The sequence below is a fragment of the Pogoniulus pusillus genome, chromosome 20 (genome assembly GCF_015220805.1).
Source record: "Pogoniulus pusillus isolate bPogPus1 chromosome 20, bPogPus1.pri, whole genome shotgun sequence".
NCBI classification, from domain to species: Eukaryota; Metazoa; Chordata; class Aves; order Piciformes; family Lybiidae; genus Pogoniulus; species Pogoniulus pusillus.
In genome coordinates this window covers 21,388,959-21,414,538 of record NC_087283.1, presented here as the reverse complement: position 1 = coordinate 21,414,538, position 25,580 = coordinate 21,388,959, and the positions used below count along the sequence as shown (strand labels likewise).

The window sequence follows — 25,580 nt, the reverse complement described above, 5'->3', positions numbered from 1 at the left end:
AACTCTCCAACCTAACCCAGCCTTACCTTGACCTTAATTACTACCTGGAGAATAATCTCTCTCTCTCAAAGCACTAAAGCCACAAACAGATTGCAGAGGAGGAGACTTCTCAGATCTCCTCTTTTGCCCTTCCAGAACCATCCCCACTGGGATGCCCAACAGCCCTTGAACATCCCAGCTGGCAGAGCAAGGCACACACAGAGACAGCAAATTGCCACCTTAAGGATCAAAAAAGGCTTCTTGCTTTATTTTTTCCCCTTCCTTCAGGTCATGAAGGAGTTGTCATCCTTCTAGAATTAGCTTTAAGTGACCTCTGAGACCTCTGGCAAGGTTCATTGGGAAGAAAAAGAAGGAAACAGGGAGGAATTTTCCTGACTCATTGAGGGGAGGGGGGGGGGGGGGGGCGGAAATACCCAACTCAGACACAAAAAGGAGGGATGGGAAATGAGTGGAATGGTGAAGGAGATCCATAGGAGGAGAGTGGTGAGGGCTGAAGGGCTTTTTGTAGCTCCTGAGAGCCAGCAGAGCCTCACTGCTTGCTTTGCATCAACCATGGCATGGAAGCAGAGAATGGTTTGAGCTGCCAAAGGCCTCCCAAGAGCATCCAAATCCAAGCAGCAACCCAACCCCACCATGGGCATCAAACCCTGGCCACAAGTGCCATGGGCACAGGGTGCTGGAATGGCTCCAGGCATGGGGACTCCACCACCTCCCTGGGCAGCCTGTGCCAAGCCCTGACCACTCTGGCACCAGAGGAATTCTTCTTCCTCTCCAACCTAAGCCTGCCCTGGGCAGCCTGTGCCAATCCCTGACCACTCTGGCACCAAAGGAACATTTCCTCCTCTCCAACCTAAGCCTGCCCTGCTGAGGGAGCTGGGGGGGTGCAGGCTGCAGCAGAGGAGGCTCAGGGCAGAGCTGATTGCTGCCTGCAGCTGCCTGCAGGGAGGCTGTAGCCAGGTGGGGTTGGGCTCTGGTGCCAGGCAGGCAGCAGCAGCAGAAGGGGCCCCAGGCTGAAGCTGTGGCAGGGCAGGTGTGGGCTGGCTGTGAGGAGGAAGCTCCTGGCAGAGAGAGTGATTGGCACTGGCATGGGCTGCCCAGGGAGGTGGTGGAGTGGCCATGGCTGGAGGGGTTGGAGCCAAGGCTGGCTGGGCACTGAGTGCCATGGTGTGGTTGTTTGGGCAGGGCTGGGTGCTAGGTTGGCACTGAGTGCCATGGTGTGGTCGGTTGGGCAGGGCTGGGTGCTAGGTTGGCACTGAGTGCCATGGTGTGGTTGTTTGGGCAGGGCTGGGTGCTAGGTTGGCACTGAGTGCCATGGTGTGGTTGTTTGGGCAGGGCTGGGTGCTAGGTTGGCACTGAGTGCCATGGTGTGGTTGGTTGGGCAGGGCTGGGTGCTAGGTTGGCCTGGCTGAGCTTGGAGCTCTCTTCCAACCAGGTTGATTCTATGCTTAAGAGCAAAAAGCTTCTATCCCCCCCATGTGGTTGCTTGAGTCCTACTCCTACTCTAGGACCTGCTTCGGGTTTGGTGCTTTGTTCTTTCTTTTTCACTTCTCTTTTTTCCCCTCTTCTTCTTCTTCTCCTTCTTTCTGGCAAATCTCAGCTGCAAGGATTTCTTCATCCTCTCGAGCAGTAGAAACCACCTGAATGGTGACTGAAGTTGTCAGCAGATTTGGAGCTGATTCCTCCTTCCAGGTGAGCAGGAGCTTGGTGGGATGTGAGAGGTGATCTCTGGTGCACAGGGGATTTGGGTGGTGTTGGGCTGAAGGTGGGACCCTGGGAGCCAGAAACAAAAAGGCAAAGGTAAAACAAACAAAAATCAGGCAGAGTGTGGCCAGCAGTGTGCCCAGGTGGGCAGCAGAGCCAGTGGCAGCCTGGGCTGGCTCAGGAGCAGTGTGGGCAGCAGGAGAAGGGAGGTTCTTGTGCCCCTGTGCCCAGCCCTGCTCAGGCCAGCCCTGGAGTGCTGTGTCCAGCTGTGGGCTCCTGAATTGCAGAGAGCTGCTGAGATGCTGGAAGGTGCTGAGAGAAGGGCAGCAAGGCTGGGGAGGGGCCTGGAGCACAGCCCTGTGAGGAGAGGCTGAGGGAGCTGGGGGGGTGCAGGCTGCAGCAGAGGAGCCTCAGGGCAGAGCTGATTGCTGCCTGCAGCTGCCTGCAGGGAGGCTGTGGCCAGGTGGGGTTGGGCTCTGGTGCCAGGCAGGCAGCAGCAGCAGAAGGGGCCCCAGGCTGAAGCTGTGGCAGGGTAGGTGTGGCCTGGCAGAGAGAGTGATTGGCACTGGCATGGGCTGCCCAGGGAGGTGGTGGAGTGGCCGTGGCTGGAGGGGTTGGAGCCAAGGCTGGCTGGGCACTGAGTGCCATGGTGTGGTTGTTTGGGCAGGGCTGGGTGCTAGGTTGGCACTGAGTGCCATGGTGTGGTTGTTTGGGCAGGGCTGGGTGCTAGGTTGGCACTGAGTGCCATGGTGCGGTTGGTTGGGCAGGGCTGGGTGCTAGGTTGGCACTGAGTGCCATGGTGTGGTTGGTTGGGCAGGGCTGAGTGCTAGGTTGGCACTGAGTGCCATGGTGTGGTTGGTTGGGCAGGGCTGGGTGCTAGGTTGGCACTGAGTGCCATGGTGTGGTTGTTTGGGCAGGGCTGGGTGCTAGGTTGGCACTGAGTGCCACAGTCTGATGCCACCATGGGCATTAACACTATGGCACCCAAGTGCCATAGCTGCAGCTTTATGGAACACCTCCAGGCATGGCCTCTCCACCTCTTCACCTGGGCAGCCTCTGGAATTTGCCTGGAATTGTGCCAGGGGAAGGTTAGATTGGAGAGGAGGAGAAATTCCTTTGGTGCCAGAGTGGTCAGGGCTTGGCAGAGGCTGCCCAGGGAGGTGGTGCAGTGCCCATGCCTGGAGATGTCCAAGACCCCTGTGCCCATGGCACCTGTGGCCAGGGTTTGGTGCCTATGGTGGGGTTGGGTTGCTGCTTGGCCTGGCTGACCTCAGAGAGCTTTGCCAACCCAAGCAGTTCTCTGCTGCTGTTTCCTCTCCTCCTATCCCCTGAGCCCAGGCAGCAGAGCCCAACCCCAGCTGGCTGCAGCCTCCCCTCAAGGAGCTGCAGAGAGCAATGAGGTCTCCCTCAGCCTCCTCTTCCCCACACTGCCCACCCCCAGCTCCCTCAGCACCTCTTACCCCATGCCCCCCAACCCCCTCCCCAGCCTCATTGCTCTCCCCTCACACCCTACAGGACCTCAATGCCTTCCCCATCCTGTGCCACCCAGAACCCAACCCAGCACTCAATCTGTGCCCAGCCCACGGGCACCATCGCTTCCCTCCTCCTGCTGCCCACACCACTGCTGATCCAAACCAAGCTGCTGCTGCCCTTCTTGCCCACCTGGGCACACTGCTGGCTCATCTTCAGCCAGCTGCCAACCAGCACCCCCCAGCTCCTTCCCCACAGGGCAGCTTTGCAGCCGCTCTGCTGCCAAGCTGCGGCGAGGGAGAGCAGCGACTTGGCACCTGCCCCGAGCTCACCTGTGCCACCTGCATGCCCTTCAGCTCCTTCAGCCTCCAACGCAGCTGTGCCAGTGGCCCTTTACCCCTCAGCTTCCCCGTGGCAGCCAGGGCAGCCTGGAAGAGCTTTGGGGTCTCAGCTTTAGGGGGGATGATCAGTGAGTCTTCAGGGGCTGCTTTCTCCTCTTTGGCTTTGGTGTTGGACTTCAGCATTTTCCTAGGTGCAAGGAGGGGGAGGAAAATGATGATGATGATGTGGATGAGGGCATGGAGTCAGTCATCAGCAAGTGTGCAGATGACACCAAGCTGGGGGCAGATGTGGCTGGGTTGGAGGGCAGAAGGGCTCTGCAGCAGGACCTTGACCACCTGCACAGATGGGCAGAGTCCAAGGGGATGGAGTTCAATAGCTCCAAGTGCAGGGTGCTGCACTTTGGCCACAGCAACCCCATGCAGAGATACAGGCTGGGGTCAGAGTGGCTGAGAGCAGCCAGACAGAGAGGGATCTGGGGGTGCTGATTGATACCCTCCTGAACATGAGCCAGCAGTGTGCCCAGGTGGCCAAGAGAGCCAGTGGCATCCTGGCCTGCATCAGGAATGGTGTGGCCAGCAGGAGCAGGGAGGTCATTCTGCCCCTGTGCTCTGCACTGGTTAGACCTCACCTTGAGTGCTGTGTTCAGTTCTGGGCCCCCCAGTTTAGGAGGGACATTGAGATGCTTGAGCGTGTCCAGAGAAGGGCAACGAGGCTGGGGAGAGGCCTTGAGCACAGCCCTACGAGGAGAGGCTGAGGGAGCTGGGATTGGTTAGCCTGGAGAAGAGGAGGCTCAGGGGAGACCTTATTGCTGTCTGCAACTACCTGAGGGGTGGTTGTGGCCAGGAGGAGGTTGCTCTCTTCTCTCAGGTGGCCAGCACCAGAACAAGAGGACACAGCCTCAGGCTGTGCCAGGGGAAATTTAGGCTGGAGGTGAGGAGAAAGTTCTTCCCTGAGAGAGTCATTGGACACTGGAATGGGCTGCCCAGGGAGGTGGTGGAGTCACCATCCCTGGAGCTGTTCAAGGCAGGACTGGACGTGGCACTTGGTGCCATGGTCTGGCCTTGAGCTCTGTGCTAAAGGGTTGGACTTGATGCTCTGTGAGGTCTCCTCCAACCCTGATGATACTGTGAGACTGTGACACTGTGATACTGTGACGCTGTGATACTGGGATGCTGTGATACTGTGACACTGTGATACTGGGATGCTGTGATACTGGGATGCTGTGATACTGGGATGCTGTGATACTGGGATGCTGTGATACTGTGACACTGTGATACTGTGACGCTGTGATACTGGGATGCTGTGATACTGTGACGCTGTGATACTGGGATGCTGTGATACTGTGACGCTGTGATACTGGGATGCTGTGATACTGTGACGCTGTGATACTGGGATGCTGTGATACTGGGATGCTGTGATACTGTGACACTGTGATACTGGGATGCTGTGATACTGTGACGCTGTGATACTGGGATGCTGTGATACTGTGACGCTGTGATACTGTGATACTGTGATACTGGGATGCTGTGATACTGTGACACTGTGATACTGTGATACTGTGATACTGGGATGCTGTGATACTGGGATGCTGTGATACTGGGATGCTGTGATACTGGGATGCTGTGATACTGGGACGCTGTGATACTGTGATACTGTGATACTGTGACGCTGTGATACTGGGACGCTGTGATACTGGGATGCTGTGATACTGGGATGCTGTGATACTGGGATGCTGTGATACTGGGACGCTGTGATACTGGGATGCTGTGAAACTGGGATGACTGTGATACTGGATGCGTATACTGGGATGCTGTGATACTGTGACGCTGTGATACTGTGACGCTGTGATACTGTGACACTGTGATACTGGGATGCTGTGATACTGGGATGCTGTGATACTGGGATGCTGTGAAAATGACTTCAAGTTGAGGGGATTGGATCCTCTTTAGTGCAGGGGGAAAAAGGACCCCAAAACAGGCAGGTTTTCAAGTGAAAAGGAACCTTTGGCACCTCGGGGAGGGCAGGAGGAGAAATCTCAGCGGTGCCAAAGTCGTTTCTGCGCCTTCACCTCGTGATGCTCTTCTGCCACCCCCCCCTTACCCCAGCCTAGGAAAGCAGTAGCCCCCCTCCCCCACCACTCACTTGGCCTTCTTCCTCAGCAGCTTCTGAGACTCTGGATAGTGCACCAGGATCTCATTCAGGTCCTTCTTGTCCAGGATGAAGAGGTTGGCAAAGCCGTGAGCCACCACGTTGGCTGTGCGCCGATTGCCCCCTCCTGCTGCCAGCAAGCTGGGGGAAAGGAGGGGGACAAGGGACAGGCATCAGTGCTGGGAGGCACAACTCCAGCAGGACCTCACAGCCCCCACCCTGGGCATGGAGTGTCAGCAAGGTGGAAAAGGTTGGGAAGGATCTCTGGATGTCAGCCTGTGGCTGTCCCCTGCCTGGAGGTGTTGGAGGAGGAATTGGTTCTTGGAGGTGGTCCCTGCCCGTGTCAAGGGTTGGAAGGGGATGGTTTGGAAGGTCCCTTCCAAGCTAAAGTGTTCTGTTCAACCTCTCCCTGCTCAAGCAGGGCACCCACAGCAGCTTGCCAGGGGCACAATGGCTCAGGGGAGGGTTGGAAGCTCTGTAGAGGAGGAGACTCTGCAGCCTCTGTGGGCAGCCTGCTCCTGGCCTCCAGCAGCCTCACAGCGAAGAATCAGAGGAGCAACCTGGTTGGAAGAGAGCTGCGAGGGCAGCCAGTGCCAACCTAGCACCCAGCCCTGCCCAAACAACCACACCATGGCACTCAGTGCCAACCTAGCACCCAGCCCTGCCCAACCAACCACACCATGGCACTCAGTGCCAACCTAGCACCCAGCCCTGTCCAACCAACCACACCATGGCACTCAGTGCCAACCTAGCACCCAGCCCTGCCCAAACAACCACACCATGGCACTCAGTGCCAACCTAGCACCCAGCCCTGGCCAAGCAACCAGAGCATGGCACTCAGTGCCAACCTAGCACCCAGCCCTGCCCATTTGGATGGTCCTGGAGGCCTTTTCCCAGCCAAAAGCTGGAATGAGCAGAGCAGACACAGCTCAGTGTTGGTGTCTCTCAACCAGAAGGATGCATTAGGGTGGTGCTGGTGCCTTCCCCTGGCACCCTCCTCCCCCAGAGCCCACCAGCTGAGCTGCCCTGGCTCCCTGGCACTGCTTCACTCACCTTATTTCTCCAAACACAGCTCCAGCTTTCAGGGTCACCAGCACAGTTGTGCCATCAGGGCCCCCCAGGACCTGCACTTGGCCTGCCTGGATGATGTACATCTCACGGCCAATTTCCCCCTGGAATGAGGATGAGTGTTGAGTGAGGGGCTCAGGACCTGGCAGACCTCATGGATCTCCTGCCCAGGTGCCCAGACTCAGGCAGACCTCATGGATCTCCTGCCCAGGTGCCCAGACTCAGGCAGACCTCATGGATCTCCTGCCCAGGTGCCCAGGACCTGGCAGACCTCATGGATCTCCTGCTCAGGTGCCCAGGACCTGGCAGACCTCATGGATCTCCTGCCCAGGTGCCCAGACTCAGGCAGACCTCATGGATCTCCTGCCCAGGTGCCCAGGACCTGGCAGACCTCATGGATCTCCTGCCCAGGTGCCCAGGACCTGGCAGACCTCATGGATCTCCTGCCCAGGGGCCCAGGACCTGGCAGACCTCATGGATCTCCTGCCCAGGTGCCCATACCCAGGCAGACCTCATGGATCTCCTGCCCAGGTGCCCAGGGCCAGGCAGACCTCATGGATCTCCTGCCCAGGTACCCAGGACCAGGCAGACCTCATGGATCTCCTGCCCAGGTGCCCAGGACCTGGCAGACCTCATGGATCTCCTGCCCAGGGGCCCAGGACCTGGCAGACCTCATGGATCTCCTGCCCAGGTGCCCAGGGCCAGGCAGACCTCATGGATCTCCTGCCCAGGTGCCCAGGACCAGGCAGACCTCATGGATCTCCTGCCCAGGTGCCCTTAGGACACCTAAGAAGTGTTTGTGGAGAAGATGTTAGGTGCTGAGAGGTGTCTGGAGTTGTCCAATGCCATCTTCTGCTGCTCTTGCTCACTTGGTCCTCACTGCCAGAGGACACTGAGGGGCTGGAGGAGGTCCAGAGAAGGGCAACGAAGGTGGGGAAGGGTCTGGAGCAGAGGGCTGGGGAGGGGCAGCTGAGGGAGCTGGGGGTGTGCAGTGTGGGGCAGAGGAGGCTGAGGGAGAGCTCATTGCTCTCTGCAGCTCCCTGAGGGGAGGCTGCAGCCAGCTGGGGCTGGGCTCTGCCCCCTGGGCTCAGGGGATGGAAGGAGAGGACCTGACCTGGAATTGTGCCAGGGGAGGCTCAGGTTGGAGAGGAGGAGAAATTCCTTTGGTGCCAGAGTGGTCAGGGCTTGGCACAGGCTGCCCAGGGGAGGTGGTGCAGTGCCCATGGCTGGAGGTGTGCCAGACCCCTGTGCCCATGGCACTTGTGGCCAGGGTTTGGTGCCCATGGTGGGGTTGGGTTGCTGCTTGGCCTGGCTGACCTCAGAGAGCTTTGCCAACCCAAGCAGTTCTCTGCTGCTGTTTCCTCTCCTCCTATCCCCTGAGCCCAGGCAGCAGAGCCCAGCCCCAGCTGGCTGCAGCCTCCCCTCAAGGAGCTGCAGAGAGCAATGAGCTCTCCCTCAGCCTCCTCTTCCTCACACTGCCCACCCCCAGCTCCCTCAGCACCTCTTACCCCATGCCCCCCAACCCCCTCCCCAGCCTCACTGCTCTCCCCTCCCTACCCTACAGGCCAGGCAGGTGGTGCAGTGCCCGCTCCAGACCCCTGTGCCCATGGCACCTGTGGCCAGGGCTTGATGCCCACGGTGGGGTTGGGTTGCTGCTTGGCCTGGCTGACCTCAGAGAGCTTTGCCAACCCAACCCATTCTCTGCCCCCGAGGTTCTGCTGCAGCCCTGCAGGCTTTTGCCTACTCCCCTGGCTGCAGCAGCAGCAGCAGATGGCAGAGCCTCTGCTCTGCTCCAGCCCAGGATGCTTCTGCTTTCAACTCCATCCCCAAGCTGAGCCTGTGCCACCCTTACCGTGCCCTCAGCGCCCAGCCACGACACCAGGGCTGAGGTGGGCACCCGAGCAGCTCCTTACCTTCTTGCACACGTAGTCGTTGGGCAGGTAGACCACCGACCTGAGCCTCTTCAGCATGTCAAAGATCATCTGCCTGTCGCAGCCCTGAGCCCAAACAGAGCCGAGGGGGGCGCTGTTAGCCCGTGCCAGCCGGGCAGGCTGTGCCAGCCGCCAGCCGAGCCGCGGAGGGTACCTGGAAGAGGGCCACTTTGCTCACGATGCTGTAGTTCACGTCGATGGCAAGGTCCAGCCTCATCTTGTCTGGCAGCTGCACCAGCAGCTCGGATTCATCTGGGGGGCAAAGCAGAGAGGTGGCAGCTGCCAGCCTTAGGGTGGCACTGGGAAAGCAACCTGGGCTCTGCTGGCAGAGGGCAGGATCCAGCTCCTCCAGCCTGTCACCACCACCCCCCACCGACCTGCAAGTCTGAAGCCAGAGGGGGGATGGAGAACCACCCCCTGCTGGCCTGGTGGCACTCAGGGACAGCAGTGAGGCTGAGCCAGGAGAGTGGGCACAGAGGTCCTGCCTGGAGAGTGGGCACAGAGGTCCTGCCTGGAGAGTGGGCACAGAGGTCCTGCCTGGAGAGTGGCTGGAGAAGAGGAAATGATCTCAGATTGTGCCAGGGATGGGCCAGGTTGGAGAGAAGGCAAAATAGCTGCCAGAGTGGTCAGGGATTGGCACAGTGTGCCCAGGGCAGGCTTAGGGTGGAGAGGAGGAAAGATTCCTTTGGTGCCAGAGTGGTCAGGGATTGGCACAGGCTGCCCAGGGCAGGCTTAGGTTGGAGAGGAGGAAATGTTCCTTTGGTGCCAGAGTGGTCAGGGATGGGCACAGGCTGCCCAGGGCAGGCTTAGGTTGGAGAGGAGGAAAGATTCCTTTGGTGCCAGAGTGGTCAGGGATTGGCACAGGCTGCCCAGGGCAGGCTTAGGTTGGAGAGGAGGAAGATTCCTTTGGTGCCAGAGTGGTCAGGGATTGGCACAGGCTGCCCAGGGCAGGCTTAGGTTGGAGAAGAGGAAGAATTCCTTTGGTGCCAGAGTGGTCAGGGATTGGCACAGGCTGCCCAGGGCAGGCTTAGGTTGGAGAGGAGGAAAGATTCCTTTGGTGCCAGAGTGGTCAGGGATTGGCACAGGCTGCCCAGGGCAGGCTTAGGTTGGAGAGGAGGAAGAATTCCTTTGGTGCCAGAGTGGTCAGGGATTGGCACAGGCTGCCCAGGGCAGGCTTAGGTTGGAGAGGAGGAAGAATTCCTTTGGTGCCAGAGTGGTCAGGGATTGGCACAGGCTGCCCAGGGCAGGTTTAGGTTGGAAAGGAGGAAATGTTCCTTTGGTGCCAGAGTGGTCAGGGATTGGCACAGGCTGCCCAGGGCAGGCTTAGGTTGGAGAGGAGGAAAGATTCCTTTGGTGCCAGAGTGGTCAGGGCTTGGCACAGGCTGCCCAGGGAGGTGGTGGAGTCCCTGGAGGTGCCCCAGAATGGTGTGCCCATGGCACTTGAGGCCATGATTTAGTGGGCATGGTGGGGTTGAGTTGCTGGTTGGACTTGGATGATCCCAGAGGGCTTTGCCAAGCCCACTCCTTGCCTCACTGGCAGGGTGAGGCAGTGAAGTTTGCTACTGGATGCCCTCTGGCATCAGCCACTGCCCTCTCCTCTGGGACCTGCAGGAGGGATGCTGGACTCAGGGTGCTGGGAGTGATGCTGCCTCCTCAAGGTGCCCACTGAGGTTGTGGAGTCTCCTTCCCAGCCCTGGCTGGATGTGTTCCTGTGCCACCTGAGCTACATTCTAGCCCTGGCAAGGGTTGGACTGGATGATCTCAGGAGGTCCTTTCCAACCCCTCACACCCTCTGCCCCTTCTCCATCACCTGCTGGCATCCAGGTGGAGACTGGATGGGACCCTCAGCGACCTGCAGGTATCCCTGACTTCAGGGTGGAAGGGAATTGGAACTAAATAACCTCCCAAGCTCCCTCCCAAGCCAAACCACTCAGGTGGCCAAAACCAAACCAGCCCAGAGCCTACCTGAGCCACTTCCACCCACCCCAAAACCTATCCTGCAGCAGCATCCTCGGGGCTGCTACCGCAGAGGAGGGCAGGGAGGGGGTGCCAAGTGTGGCACCTTGGAGCAGGTGGATCTCACCTAGCATGCCTTGAGAGTGCCAGGTGTACTCGTACCAGGTTCTCACCCTGGTCTGGACAGCTCTGGGGATGCTGTAGAAGTTCATGTACTTGATGGTGCTGTCCATGCAGCTCCTGTAGTAGGTCTGCCCCGCGGTGGCGGCGCCCACCACGTCCCGCATCTGAGAGGGGAGAAGGTGACTGAATGTGAGGGTGGGCAGAGCCTGGCACAGGTTGCCCAGGAAGGTTGTGGAGCACAGAGACACAGTGAGAGTGGGGAGTGACTGGCACAGGTTGCCCAGGGAGGTTGTGGAGCACAGAGACACAGTGAGGGTGGGCAGAGCCTGGCACAGGTTGCCCAGGGAGGTTGTGGAGCACAGAGACACAGTGAGGGTGGGGAGAGCCTGGCACAGGTTGCCCAGGGAGGTTGTGGAGCACAGACAGAGTGAGGGTGGGGAGAGGCTGGCACAGGTTGCCCAGGGAGGCTGTGGAGCACAGAGACACAGTGAGAGTGGGGAGTGACTGGCACAGGTTGCCCAGGGAGGTTGTGGAGCACAGACACAGTGAGGGTGGGCAGAGACTGGCACAGGTTGCCCAGGGAGGTTGTGGAGCACAGAGACACAGTGAGGGTGGGCAGAGCCTGGCACAGCTTGCCCAGGGAGGTTGTGGAGCACAGAGACACAGTGAGGGTGAGGAGAGCCTGGCACAGGTTGCCCAGGGAGGCTGTGGAGCACAGAGACACAGTGAGGGTGGGCAGAGCCTGGCACAGGTTGCCCAGGGAGGTTGTGGAGCGCAGACACAGTGAGGATGGGCAGTGAGGATGGTTACAACCCCTCTGCACTCAGCAGGGGCATCCTCCACTGGATCAGGTTGCCCAGAGCTCTGCTGAGCCTCAACTTGAATATCTCCAGGGATGAGAGCTCAACAACCTCCCTGGGCAACCTGCTGCGGGGTTCCAGCAGCCTCCTGGGGCAGAGCTCACTCCTCACATCCAACCTCACTCTGCTCTGCTCTCATCTCAGACCTGTTCCTCACATCCAATCTCTGCTCTGCTGAGAGCCCACCTGGAGTCCTGCATCCAGTGCTGGAGCCCCTGGCACAAGAGGGCTGTGGAGATGCTGCAGAGTGTCCAGAGCAGGGCCAGGAGGATGCTGAGAGGCTGCAGCAGCTCTGCTGTGAGCACAGCCTGAAAGAGTTGGGGCTGTGCAGGCTGCAGCAGAGGAGGCTCCCAGGGCACCTTCTGGTGGCCTTGCAGCATCTGCAGGGGGCTGCAAAAAAGCTGGGGAGGGACTTTGGAGGCTGTGAGGGAGTGGCAGGAGTGGGGGGGCTGGAGCAAAGCTGGAGGTGGGGAGAGTGAGGCTGGAGGGGAGGAGGAAGTTGCTGAGCAGGAGAGTGGGGAGAGGCTGGAATGGGTTGCCCAGGGAGGGGGTTGAGGCCCCATGGCTGGAGGTGTTTGAGGCCAGGCTGGCTGAGGCTGTGTGCAGCCTGCTCTAGGGTAGGGTGTCCCTGGGCATGGCAGGGGTTGGCACTGCCTGCTCCTTCTGCTCCCTCCCAGCCCTGCCTGGTTCTGTGGCTTCTGCTCACCTGCCCTATCATGACAGAGAAGGCAAAGACCCCTGTGAAGTAGTTGAGCAGCTGGAAGATGATCTCAAAGAGGGTCTTGGGGTCTGGCAGCCCCCCGATGGTGATCAGGGTTTTGACTGCCCAGTAGTAGCAGCGGATGTAGCTGGGAGGGAAGAGAAGACAGCTTCAAGGAAGGCTTCTTCCCCCCAACACTTCCAGCCTCCTCCCCCCAACTCTTCCAGCCTCTTCCCCCCAACTCTTCCAGCCTCTTCCCCCCACTCTTTCAGCCTCTTCCCCCCAACATTTCCAGCCTCTTCCCCCCACTCTTTCAGCCTCTTCCCCCCCACATTTCCAGCCTCTTTCCCCCCACTCTTTCAACCTCTCCCCCCCACTTTTCCAGCCTCTTCCCACCAACTTTTTTAGCCTCTTCCCCCCATTCCTTCAGCCTCTTTGCCCCCACTTTTTCAATCTCTTTTTCCCCACTTTTCCAGCCTCTCCCTTCCACTTTTTCTACCTCTTCCCTCCCCTTTTCCAGCCTCTTCCCCCCCACATTTCCAGCCTCTTCCCCCCCCTTTTCCAGCCTCTTCCCCCCAACTTTCCCAGCCTCTTCCCCCCAGCTCTTCAACCTCTTTCTCCCCACTTTTCCAGCCTCTTCCCCTCAACTTTTTTAGCCTCTTCCCCCCATTCCTTCAGCCTCTTTTCCCCAACTTTCCCAGCCTCTTCCCCCCTACTTTTTCAACCTCTTCCCCCCCCACTTTTTCAGCCTCTTTCCCCCCACTTTTTCAATCTCTTTTTCACCACTTTTCCAGCCTCTCCCTTCCACTTTTTCAACCTCTTCCCTCCCCTTTTCCAGCCTCTTCCCACCCACTTTTCCAGCCTCTTCCCCCCCACTTTTTCAGCCTCTTCCCCCCCACTTTTCCAACCCCTTTCCTGCCACTTCAACCTCTTTCCCCTCACTTTTCCAGCCTCTTCCCCCCCACTTTTCCAGCCTCTTCCCCTGCAGCTTCCCCCCACCCTCAGCCCAGCTGCAGCCTCTCTTCACCTCACAGCTCCACACCTTCCTGCACACCCCTCCTGGCTCCACATCTTCTCCTGGCACCCCCCAACCCCCTGACTTCAGGGCTTAGTTTTCTGATGCCAGCAGCATCCCTGATGCCAGCAGCATCCTACTGCCTTCCTTTCCTGCTCTAGCAAGCTGCTGCAGGAGGCCCCAAGCCCTGGCTGCTACCTGTTTCCTTCTCCATCATAGACCCAGGTGGTAGAGCCCAGCCCTTCATAGGCTGATGCCCAGTAGTAGAGGCAGGAGTTGAGGTGCAGGCTGTAGAGGAGATAGGCAGTGGTCCGGATCACCCTGCAGGGGAAAGGGGAGAGCAGGAGGGCAGAGAAGCTGATGTCTGCTGGGGCAGGGCCCCCAAGGTGCTGAGGGGAAGGGAGCATCCTTCTGCCTAGGAGAGGCTGAGACACCAGGGACCTGTTCAGTATCTTTATGGATGCTCTGGAGCAGGGCATTGAGTCCAGCAGCAGGGAGGCTGCAGATGGCAGCAAGCCAGGAGCAGCTGTGGAGCTGTTGGAGGGCAGCAGAGCCCTGCAGAGGGACCTGGGCAGGCTGCATGGGTGGGCAGAGGCCAAGGGGATGAGAGTGAAGAAGGCCAAGGGCAGGTTGTGCACTTTGGCCACAGCAGCCCCAAGCAGCAGTGCAGGCTGGGGCCAGAGGGGCTGAGAGCAGGCAGGCAGAGAGAGCCCTGGGGGTGCTGTGAGAGAGCAGCTGCAGAGGAGGCAGCAGTGTGCCCAGGTGGGCAGCAGAGCCAGTGGCATCCTGGGCTGGCTGAGGAGCAGTGTGGGCAGCAGGAGAAGGGAGGTTCTTGTGCCCCTGTGCCCAGCCCTGCTCAGGCCAGCCCTGGAGTGCTGTGTCCAGCTGTGGGCTCCTGAATTGCAGAGAGCTGCTGAGGTGCTGGAAGGTGCTGAGAGAAGGGCAGCAAGGCTGGGGAGGGGCCTGGAGCACAGCCCTGTGAGGAGAGGCTGAGGGAGCTGGGGGGGTGCAGGCTGCAGCAGAGGAGCCTCAGGGCAGAGCTGATTGCTGCCTGCAGCTGCCTGCAGGCTCCCTTCAGGCCCTGGCAGCAGCTCTGAGCTGCCCCTGGAGCCTTCTCCTCTGCAGGCTGCACCCCCCCAGCTCCCTCAGCAGTGCTCACAGCAGAGCTGCTCCAACCCTGCCATCACCTCTGTGCCCTCCTCTGGCCTCACTCCAACATCTCTGTGCCCTCCCTTCTGTTGAGGCCACCAGAGCTGGAGGCAGGATTGGAGGTGAAGGTCTCACACCCACCCCTGGTGCTTCCTCTTCACTTCCAGCAGCCCTGTCCCTGCTGGCTCAAGGCAGAGCTGATGCTAACCCCTTGTGGCTTCCAGCACCTCCACATCCCACCTGCAGCAGCCAATATCCACAGCAACTGATCTGGGGGCAGTGGGAAAAGACCTCAGAAGCCCAAGCTAGGTGCACACCAGCTCCTCCTCCTCCTCCTCCTCCTCCTCCTCCTCCTCCTCTTTTTCCTCCTCCTCCTCCTCCTCTTTTTCCTCCTCCTCCTCCTCCTCCTCCTCCTCTTTTTCCTCCTCCTCCTCCTCCTCCTCCTCCTCCTCCTCCTCCTCCTCCTCCTCCTCCTCCTCTTTTTCCTCCTCCTCCTCCTCCTCCTCCTCTTTTTCCTCCTCCTCCTCCTCCTCCTCCTTCTCCTCCTCCTCCTCTTTTTCCTCCTCCTCCTCCTCCTCCTCCTCCTCCTCCTCCTCCTCCTCCTCTTCTTCCTCCTCCTTTTTCCTTCTCCTCCTCTTTTTCCTCCTTCTCCTCCTCTTTTTCCTCCTCCTCCTCCTCCTCCTCCTCCTCCTCCTCCTCTTTTTCCTCCTCCTCCTCCTCCTCCTCCTCCTCTTTTTCCTCCTCCTCCTCCTCCTCCTCCTCCTCCTCCTCCTCCTCCTCCTCCTCCTCTTTTTCCTCCTCCTCCTCCTCCTTCACCTCCACTTCTCCTCCTCCTCCTCCTCCTCCTCCTTCTCCTCCTCCTCCTCCTCTTTTTCCTCCTCCTCCTCCTCCTCCTCTTCTTCCTCCTCCTCTTTTTCCTTCTCCTCCTCTTTTTCCTCCTTCTCCTCCTCTTTTTCCTCCTCCTCCTGCTCCTCCTCTTTTTCCTTCTCCTCCTCTTTTTCCTCCTCCTCCTCCTCCTCCTCCTCCTCCTCCTCCTCCTCCTCCTCCTCCTCCTCCTCCTCCTCCTCCTCCTCCTCCTCTTTTTCCTCCTCCTCCTCCTCCTCCTCCTCCTCTGATGGCAAACAGCAGCTGCACAGCCTCTGCCCCTTCCCCCCCTCACCTGTAGACGTAGGCTTTGCTCAGGAGAGCCTCCAGGCGGCTGTTGAACTCGAAGAAGGCCATGTACTGGGAGGGGAAGGAAAGCAGAGTGCTGCAGCTCCCTGCAGGCTCCCCCCACTGTGCACTGGCAGCGTTAGGTGACCCCCCCCACAGACCCCTCCCCGTTGCCCTCCCCCCTCTGCAGCCTGAAGAGCCAGGGATGGGTCAGGCTCCTTCTCCAACAGCTCTGCTGCTCCTCAAAGGTCAGACTTGGGCTGAAGCCTTTGCCCAACAGCTCTGCAAGGCTTCTGGGGGCAAGGCTTGGCAGCAAGCTAGGAGCAGCTGTGGAGCTGTTGGAGGGCAGCAGAGCCCTGCAGAGGGACCTGGGCAGGCTGCATGGGTGGGCAGAGGCCAAGGGGATGAGAGTGAAGAAGGCCAAGGGCAGGTTGTGCACTTTGGCCACAGCAGCCCCAAGCAGCAGTGCAGGCTGGGGCCAGAGGGGCTGAGAGCAGGCAGGCAGAGAGAGCCCTGGGGGTGCTGTGAGAGAGCAGCTGCAGAGGAGGCAGCAGTGTGCCCAGGTGGGCAGCAGAGCCAGTGGCATCCTGGGCTGGCTGAGGAGCAGTGTGGGCAGCAGCACAAGGGAGGTTCTTGTGCCCCTGTGCCCAGCCCTGCTCAGGCCAGCCCTGGAGTGCTGTGTCCAGCTGTGGGCTCCTGAATTGCAGAGAGAAGTTGCAGTACTGGAAGGTGCTGAGAGAAGGGCAGCAAGGCTGGGGAGGGGCCTGGAGCACAGCCCTGTGAGGAGAGGCTGAGGGAGCTGGGGGGGTGCAGGCTGCAGCAGAGGAGGCTCAGGGCAGAGCTGATTGCTGCCTGCAGCTGCCTGCAGGGAGGCTGTAGCCAGGTGGGGTTGGGCTCTGGTGCCAGGCAGGCAGCAGCAGCAGAAGGGGCCCCAGGCTGAAGCTGTGTCAGGGCAGGTGTGGGCTGGCTGTGAGGAGGAAGCTGCTGGCAGAGAGAGTGATTGGCACTGGCATGGGCTGCCCAGGGAGGTGGTGGAGTGGCCGTGGCTGGAGGGGTTGGAGCCAAGGCTGGCTGGGCACTGAGTGCCATGGTGTGGTTGTTTGGGCAGGGCTGGGTGCTAGGTTGGCACTGAGTGCCATGGTGTGGTTGTTTGGGCAGGGCTGGGTGCTAGGTTGGAGTGGATGAGCTTGGAGCTCTCTTCCAACCTGGTTGATTCTATTCTATTCTATTCTATTCTATTCTATTCTATTCTATTCTATTCTATTCTATTCTATTCTATTCTATTCTATTCTATTCCATTCTATTCCATTCTATTCCATTCCATTCCATTCTATTCCATTCTATTCTATTCTTCTGCCCAGCCTCTTGCCATCACTGGTGAGTCCAGCAAGCCCCAGCTGGAGACTCCTCCACACTGAGTCATCTTCTCTGCAGGCTTTCCCAGCCCTCTCTGGATGTGTTCTTGGCCAGGGGGGAGGGTGGAAAGGATCCCTGAGGTCCCTTCCAGCCTCTCCATCCTGTGATCCTTGTGACCCTGTGACTCCCTCACTCCAGCTCGGGGTCCTTCTGAGTGGCTCTGACTCACCTTCAGGCAGCGAGGGAAGCGCAGGAGTGGGTTGACACCGACTTGGAAGTAGAAGAAATCCAAGGGCAGGAGGGAGAGCAAATCCATCTGAGAGGCAGGGAAAGAAAAGCATTGGAGGGGGAGAGCTGCAGGCATGGGAAGGTAGGGGGAGAGCTGCAGGCATGGGGAGGTAGGGGGAGAGCTGCAGGCATGGGGAGGTAGGGGAGAGCTGCAGGTATGGGGAGGTAGGGGAGAGCTGCAGGCATGGGGAGATGGGGGAGAGATGCAGGTATGGGGAGGGGGAGGGAGAGCTGCAGGCATGGGGAGGTAGGGGAGAGCTGCAGGCATGGGGAGATGGGGGAGAGCTGCAGGCGTGGGGAGGGGGGGGAGAGCTGCAGGTATGGGGAGGTAGGGGAGAGCTGCAGGTATGGGGAGGTAGGGGAGAGCTGCAGGTATGGGGAGGTAGGGGAGAGCTGCAGGCATGGGGAGGTAGGGGAGAGCTGCAGGTATGGGGAGATGGGGGAGAGCTGCAGGCGTGGGGAGGGGGGGGAGAGCTGCAGGTATGGGGAGGTAGGGGAGAGCTGCAGGTATGGGGAGGTAGGGGAGAGCTGCAGGCATGGGGAGGTAGGGGAGAGCTGCAGGTATGGGGAGGTAGGGGAGAGCTGCAGGCATGGGGAGGTAGGGGAGAGCTGCAGGTATGGGGAGGTAGGGGAGAGCTGCAGGTATGGGGAGGTAGGGGAGAGCTGCAGGTATGGGGAGGTAGGGGAGAGCTGCAGGTATGGGGAGGTAGGGGAGAGCTGCAGGTATGGGGAGGTAGGGGAGAGCTGCAGGTATGGGGAGGTAGGGGAGAGCTGCAGGCATGGGGAGGTAGGGGAGAGATGCAGGCTCCAGGCTGGGCTGGAAGGAGCAGAGGGCTTGAGGGTGGCAAACCTTGAAGCGTTGTGACCTCAGGTAGTTCTCCTTCATGGCCTTCTGGTCAGTCTGGGTGGGCAGAGACAGGGAGGGAGAGGGAGAGGGAGGGAAAGGGAGAGGGAGGAAGAGGAAGGGAGGGAGACGGAGAGAAAGGGAGGGAGAAGGAAAGTGAGAGAAAGAGAGGGAGAGGGAGGAGAGAAGGAGGGAAAGGGAGAGGGAGAGAGAGGGAGAGGGAGAGGGAGGAGGAGAGAGAGAGAGGGAGGGAAAGGGAGGGAGAGGGAGAGAAAGGGAGGGAGAGGGAGGAGGAGAGAGGGAGAGGGAGGGAAAGGGAGAGGGAGAGAAAGGGAGAGGGAGAGAAAGGGAGAGGGAGAGAAAGGGAGAGGGAGGGAAAGGGAGGGAGAGGGATAGGGATAGGGAGAGGAAGAAGGAGAGAAAGGGAGGGAGAGGGAGAGAAAGGGAGGGAGAAGGAGAGTGAGAGAAAGAGAGGGAAAGGGAGGAAGAGGGAGGGAGAGGGAGGAAGGGGGAGGAAAAGGGAGGGAGAGGGAAGGAGAGGGAAGGAGGGAGAGGGAAGAGGAGGGGGAGAAGGAGCACAATTTCAGGCCAGCTCCTCCTTCCACCACCCAAGCCCAGGGGGCAGAGACCAATCCCAAGCAAGATGAGATCCAGATCATGGATTCATGGAGTAGCTGGAAGGGACCTAATCAAAAGACCTTGAAGCTCATCCAGCTCCAACCCCCCTGCCACAGGCAGGGACACCTCCCCCCAGCCCAGCTTGCCCAAGGCCTCATCCAACCTGGCCTTGAACACCTCCAGGCACAGGGACTCCACAACCTCCCTGGGCAGCCTGTGGCTCCAGCACCTCTCCAAGCATCTTTGATACAGAGACACAGAGCCAGAGGAGATGCTGCAGACCCTTCCAGTGCCACCTGGCAAGAGAGATGCTTGCAGAGTGGCCACAGGATGGGTTGGAAGGGACCTCAAAGATCATCTCTGCCCAACCCCTCTCCATATCCATCATGGGCAGGGACACCTCTGCCTAGAGCAGACCCTTCCAGTGCCACCTGGCAAGAGAGATGCAGAGTGGCCACAGGATGGGTTGGGTTGGAAGGGACCTCAAAGATCATCTCTGCCCAACCCCTCCATATCCATCATGGGCAGGGACACCTCTGCCTAGAGCAGACCCTTCCAGTGCCACCTGGCAAGAGAGATGCAGAGTGGCCACAGGATGGGTTGGGTTGGAAGGGACCTCAAAGATCATCTCTGCCCAACCCCTCCATATCCATCATGGGCAAGGACACCTCTGCCTAGGGCAGACCCTTCCAGTGCCACCTGGCAAGAGAGATGCTTGCAGAGTGGCCACAGGATGGGTTGGGTTGGAAGGGACCTCAAAGATCCTCTCTTCCCAGCCCCCCTCACCCCATTGTATCCATCATACAGGTTGCTCAAGACCTCATCATGGGTTGAAAGAGACATTTGAGGGTCATCTGGTCCAACTTGCAGCCATGGGAGAGCTCAGAGAGCTCAGTTTCAGAGCTCAGTGCCCAGCACCATCCCCACTGCTTGCAGTGATGGGGATGGGAGAGGTCCCTGGAGGCTGTCTCAGTGGTGGGTGAGGTGCAGGAGGCTGACACTCACTATGATATCTCCTCCTTGGACAAACTGCAGTCGAGTCTGGAAGATGAGGATGTCCAGCAGGTAGACAAGGTCACAGAGGTAGTCCATCAGCAACCAGAAGGGAAGGTTTGCTGGTGTCTGGTAAGGGAAAGCCCAACGGACTGGGATCAGCCAGCAGTTCCAGTTCCAGGCCAGCACCACCAGGAAGAGCCACAGCACATACAGCAGGTCTGCAGACAAGGGGCAACACACCAGGGTCAGGCTCCAGAATGCAACAGATTCACATCATGGAGAGGCTCCTGAAAGCTCCAGATCCACACCAGGGTGAGGCTCCAGAATGCAACAGATGCACATCATGGAGAGGCTCCTGAAAGCTCCAGAACCACACCAGGGTGAGGCTCCAGAATGCTCCAGAATCACACCAGGGTGAGGCTCCAGAATGCAACAGATTCACATCATGGAGAGCCTCCAGAATGCAACAGATTCACATCATGGAGAGGCTCCTGAAAGCTCCAGATCCACACCAGGGTGAGGCTCCAGAATGCTCCAGAGCCACACCAGGGTGAGACTCCAGAATGCAACAGATTCACATCATGGAGAAGCTCCTGAATGCTCCAGAATCACACCAGGGTGAGGCTCCAGAATGCAACAGGTCCACACCACAGAGAGCCTCCAGAATGCAACAGATTCACATCATGGAGAGGCTCCTGAAAGCTCCAGATCCACACCAGGGTGAGGCTCCAGAATGCTCCAGAACCACACCAGGATGAGGCTCCAGAATGCTCCAGAACCACACCAGGGTGAGGCTCCAGAATGCTCCAGAACCACACCAGGATGAGGCTCCAGAATGCAACAGATTCACATCATGGAGAGGCTCCTGAAAGCTCCAGATCCACACCAGGGAGAGGCTCCAGAATGCTCCAGAACCACACCAGGGTGAGACTCCAGAATGCAACAGATGCACATCATGGAGAGGCTCCTGAAAGCTCCAGATCCTCACTAGGGTGAGGCTCCAGAATGCTCCAGAACCACACCAGGGTGAGGCTCCAGAATGCAACAGGTCCACACCACAGAGAGCCTCCAGAATGCAACAGATTCACATCATGGAGAGGCTCCTGAAAGCTCCAGATCCACACCAGGGTGAGGCTCCAGAATGCTCCAGATCCACACTGTGTCTCTGTGCTCCACAACCTCCCTGGGCAACCTGTGCCAGGCTCTGCCCACCCTCACTGTGTCTCTGTGCTCCACAACCTCCCTGGGCAACCTGTGCCAGGCTCTGCCCACCCTCACTGTGTCTCTGTGCTCCATAACCTCCCTGGGCAAGCTGGAAAGAGGAAAGTAGGGAGAGGAGGAAGGAAAGGAGAAAGGGAAGGGAGGAAGGATAGGGGAGAGGGGGGGAGGAAGGAAAGGGAAATGGGAGGAGGAAGGAAAAGGAAATGGGAGGAGGAGGGAAAAGGGGGAAGGGGGAGGAAGGAAAGGGAAAAGGGAGAAGGGAAAAGGGGGAAGGGAAAAGGGGGAAGGGAAAAGGGGGAAGGGAAAAGGGGGAAGGGAAAAGGGGGAAGGGAAAAGGGGGAAGGGGGGAGGAAGAAAGGGGAAAGGGAGAAGGGGGGGAAAGGGGAGAGGGGAGGAAGGAAGAAGAGGGGAGAGGGGGTGAAGGAAGGAGAGGGGAGAGGGGAGGAAGGAAGGAGAGGGGAGAGGGGAGGAAGGAAGGAGAGGGGAGAGGGGAGGAAGGAAGGAGAGGGGAGAGGGGAGGAAGGAAGGAGAGGGGAGAGGGGAGGAAGGAAGGAAGGAAAGGGGAGAGGGGAGGAAGGAAGGAGAGGGGAGAGGGGAGGAAGGAAGGAGAGGGGAAAGGGGAGGAAGGAAGGAGAGGGGAAAGGGGAGGAAGGAAGGAAGGAGAGGGGAGAGGGGAGGAAGGAAGGAGAGGGGAGGAAGGAAGGAGAGGGGAGGAAGGAAGGAGAGGGGAATAAGGAAGGAGAGGGGAGGAAGGAAGGAGAGGGGAGAGGGGGGAAGGAAGGAAGGAAAGGGGAGAGGGGGGGAAGGAAGGAAACGGGAGAGGGGAGGAAGGAAGGAGAGGGGAGAGGGGAGGAAGGAAGGAGAGGGGCAGAGGAAAGGGGGGGAGGAAGGAGAGGGGAAGTTCAGCAGAGGGCGGTTGAGAGCTCAGAGTCTCAGGCCAATTGCTCCTCCCTTCCTTGCCCTCCTTTCCCTGCGAAGCCTCCTGCCCCCCTCCCCCTCCGCGGCCAGCCCGGGCCGGAGGCTGTGCCCAGCACTCACTGGTGAGAGGGTCGATGCTGCTGGGGAAGCTGCAGCTCCTCAGGCGATCCAACCAGGGAGGCTGCTGGAAGGTGCAGCAGAGCATCTGGCAGCAGTGCTCCCCTCCTGCTGCCTTGGACCCCTCCAGAGCCCCTCCCGGGGCAGGCGGCGCTGCTGGAGCTGCTGCTGCTGCTGCTGCTGCTGCTGGAGCTGCTGTGCCTGGGGCTGGGAGAGGTCACTCAGGGTTACAGGGGAGGAAAAGCACCGAGCCACAGAGATGCTGAGGTGGGAAGAGCCTTTAGAGGTCACCAAGCCCCAAGCTCTCCCCTCCTCCCCCCCCACCCACCCCCCCCAAAAAGAGCTCACAGTGCCACTGCTGAGCCACCACCAGCACCAAACCACCTCCCTCAGCATCACATCCAGGCAGCTTTCAGGCACCCCCAGGGATGAGGACTCCAACACCTCCCTGGGCAGCCTGGGCCAGGGCCTGGCAACCCTTGCTGGCAAGAAGCTCTTCCTCATCTCCAAGCTGAACCTCCCCTGGCACAGCCTGAGGCTGTGTCCTCTTGTCCTGGTGCTTGGTGCATGTGGGCAGAGCCCAACCCCAGCTGGCTGCAGCCTCCTCTCAGGGAGCTGCACAGAGCAATGAGGTCTCCTTCAGCCTCCTCTTCCTCACACTGCACACCCCCAGCTCCCTCAGCTGCTCCTCCCCTGCCCTCTGCTCCAGACCCTTCCCCACCTTTGTTGCCCTTCTCTGGACCTCCTCCATCACCAGCAAAGGAATTTCTCCTCCTCCCCAACCTGAGCCTCCCCTGGCACAACCCCAGGCCAGGTCCTCTCCTATCCCCTGAGCCCAGGCAGCAGAGCCCAGCCCCAGCTGGCTGCAGCCTCCTCTCAGGCAGCTGCAGAGAGCAATGAGGTCTCCCTCAGCCTCCTCTTCCTCACACTGCACACCCCCAGCTCCCTCAGCTGCCCCTCCCCAGCCCTCTGCCCCAGACCCTTCCCCACCTTTGTTCATGGGATCACAGGGTGGTAGGGGCTGGAAGGGACCTCCATGGATGATCACAGAGTTGGGAGGGACCTCCATGGATCACAGGGGTGGGGAAGGGACCTCCATGGATCACAGGGGCTGGAAGGGATCTCCATGGATCACAGGGGCTGGAAGGGACCTCCATGGATGATCACAGAGTTGGGAGGGACCTCCATGGATCACAGGGGCTGGAAGGGACCTCCATGGATCACAGGGGCTGGAAGGGATCTCCATGGATCACAGGGGCTGGGAAGGGACCTCCATGGATCACAGGGGCTGGAAGGGATCTCCATGGATCACAGGGGTTGGGAAGGGACCTCCATGGATCACAGGGGTTGGGAGGGACCTCCATGGATCACAAGGGATGGGAGGGACCTCCATGGATCACAGGGGATGGGAAGGGACCTCCATGGATCACAAGGGATGGGAGGGACCTCCATGGATCACAAGGGATGGGAGGGACCTCCATGGATCACAAGGGATGGGAGGGACCTCCATGGATCACAGGGGTTGGGAAGGGACCTCCATGGATCACAGGGGTTGGGAAGGGACCTGCATGGATCACAGGGGTTGGGAAGGGACCTGCATGGATCACAGGGTTTGGAAGGGACCTCCATGGATCACAGGGTTTGGAAGGGACCTCCATAGGTCACAGGGGATGGGAGGGACCTCCATGGATCACAGGGGATGGGAGGGACCTCCATGGATCACAGGGTTTGGAAGGGACCTCCATAGGTCACAGGGGATGGGAGGGACCTCCATGGATCACAGGGGTTGGGAAGGGACCTCCATGGATCACAGGGGTTGGGAGGGACCTCCATGGATCACAGGATGGTAGGGGTTGGAGGTGACCTCCATAGCTCCTCAAGCTCAACACCCCCTGCCAGAGCAGGACCCTCTAGCATCTAGCTCAAGTCTCACAGCAGCACATCCCTAGACAGGGCTTGAAAGCCTCCAGAGAAAGAGACTCCACATCCTTGCCCCCCTTCTCTGGACCTCCTCCAGCCCCTCCATGTCCTCCTGAATCCCACCCCAGGGTTCGAGGTGTGCCCTCCCCAGTGCCAAGCAGAGTGGGACAACCACACCCCTCCACCTGCTGGCCACACTACTCCTGATGCAAGCCAAGATTGCTGGTGGCCTTTTTTGGCTGCTACCTCATCACCAGGTAGCCACTAGTCACAACCCTTAGGTCCTTCTCCACCTCCAGCCACTCATCCTAAGGGCTTTGAGCCGCCAATTGAGCATCTTCCTCCCTGTGCCCACCAGTCAAAGGCTGCCCACCCAGCTGGAACTCACATGGCCCAGGGCTCTCATCATCTGAGGTGACCTCGGGGTCAGTCAGCTTCTCCTTCACCTTCTCAGTCCTCTCCTTGAAGAGCCTCACTAGCTCCTGGAGGCGGCTGCTGATGAGGGCACTGCTGGTGCTGGTGGCCGAGCCCAGGCGCTCAGGCAGGCTGCAGGGACAGCAGCAGCAGCAGGGGGTCACATCCAGGTGGGAAGAGCTCCAGGAGCAGCTTCCCACATCCCAGATTTTAACCTTTCCAGCTTCCTAAAGGAGGCCTTTGCCAGGGGCATTTGGCTCAGAAGAAGACAGAGGAAGGTCTGGAGCGGCACAGTCCTCAGCTTCACCTCTGCCCTGAGGTGGGAGAGGACCTCAGAGGGAGGTGAGAAGCATCAAGGGCAGAAGGGAGAGCAAGAGGTGTGCTGTGCTTCCCATCCTGCCCAGCCAGAGCATGGCACTCAGTGCCAACCCAGCCACGTGGGGTTGGGCTCTGGTGCCAGGCAGGCAGCAGCAGCAGAAGGGGCCCCAGGCTGAAGCTGTGGCAGGGCAGAACTGGGCTGGCTGTGAGGAGGAAGCTGCTGGCAGAGAGAGTGATTGGCACTGGCATGGGCTGCCCAGGGAGGTGGTGGAGTGGCTGTGGCTGGAGGGGTTGAATCCAAGGCTGGCTGGGCACTGAGTGCCATGGTGTGGTTGGTTGGGCAGGGCTGGGTGCTAGGTTGGCACTGAGTGCCATGGTGTGGTTGTTTGGGCAGGGCTGGGTGCTAGGTTGGCACTGAGTGCCATGGTGTGGTTGTTTGGGCAGGGCTGGGTGCTAGGTTGGCACTGAGTGCCATGGTGTGGTTGATTGGGCAGGGCTGGGTGCTAGGTTGGCACTGAGTGCCATGGTGTGGTTGGTTGGGCAGGGCTGGGTGCTAGGTTGGCACTGAGTGCCATGCTCTGGTTGGTTGGGCAGGGCTGGGTGCTAGGTTGGCACTGAGTGCCATGGTGTGGTTGGTTGGGCAGGGCTGGGTGCTAGGTTGGCACTGAGTGCCATGGTGTGGTTGGTTGGGCAGGGCTGGGTGCTAGGTTGGCACTGAGTGCCATGGTGTGGTTGGTTGGGCAGGGCTGGGTGCTAGGTTGGCACTGAGTGCCATGCTCTGGTTGGTTGGGCAGTCCAACCTCTCCTCTTACCAGCACCATCAGGAGGGATGAGGTTCCCCAGCAGCTGGGGACCATCCCTGGACTCAGCCATACCTGGGGGACGCTGGTGCCACACTGGGCACTGCCAGCCTGTTGGAAGCATGGGTGGTGGGCACCAGTAGGGGGGTGCCATC

General features: G+C 59.6%; 1 protein-coding gene across 1 annotated transcript in view; it reads right to left on the bottom strand.

Moving 5' to 3' along the window:
• Positions 1 to 1,285: 1,285 nt before the first annotated feature.
• Positions 1,286 to 25,580, bottom strand: part of CNGB1 (cyclic nucleotide gated channel subunit beta 1) — a 50,562-nt gene continuing 26,267 nt past the window's right edge. Inside the window, 17 exon segments of the mRNA XM_064159762.1 lie at positions 1,286 to 1,649; positions 1,651 to 1,770; positions 3,504 to 3,699; positions 5,656 to 5,802; positions 6,715 to 6,833; positions 8,643 to 8,726; positions 8,815 to 8,912; positions 10,744 to 10,903; positions 12,306 to 12,447; positions 13,513 to 13,635; positions 15,623 to 15,687; positions 17,201 to 17,287; positions 18,110 to 18,160; positions 19,727 to 19,935; positions 21,977 to 22,180; positions 24,282 to 24,439; positions 25,501 to 25,578. Of these exon segments, the coding sequence (XP_064015832.1) occupies positions 1,542 to 1,649; positions 1,651 to 1,770; positions 3,504 to 3,699; positions 5,656 to 5,802; positions 6,715 to 6,833; positions 8,643 to 8,726; positions 8,815 to 8,912; positions 10,744 to 10,903; positions 12,306 to 12,447; positions 13,513 to 13,635; positions 15,623 to 15,687; positions 17,201 to 17,287; positions 18,110 to 18,160; positions 19,727 to 19,935; positions 21,977 to 22,180; positions 24,282 to 24,439; positions 25,501 to 25,578 (2,149 nt within the window). The 3' untranslated portion in view covers positions 1,286 to 1,541.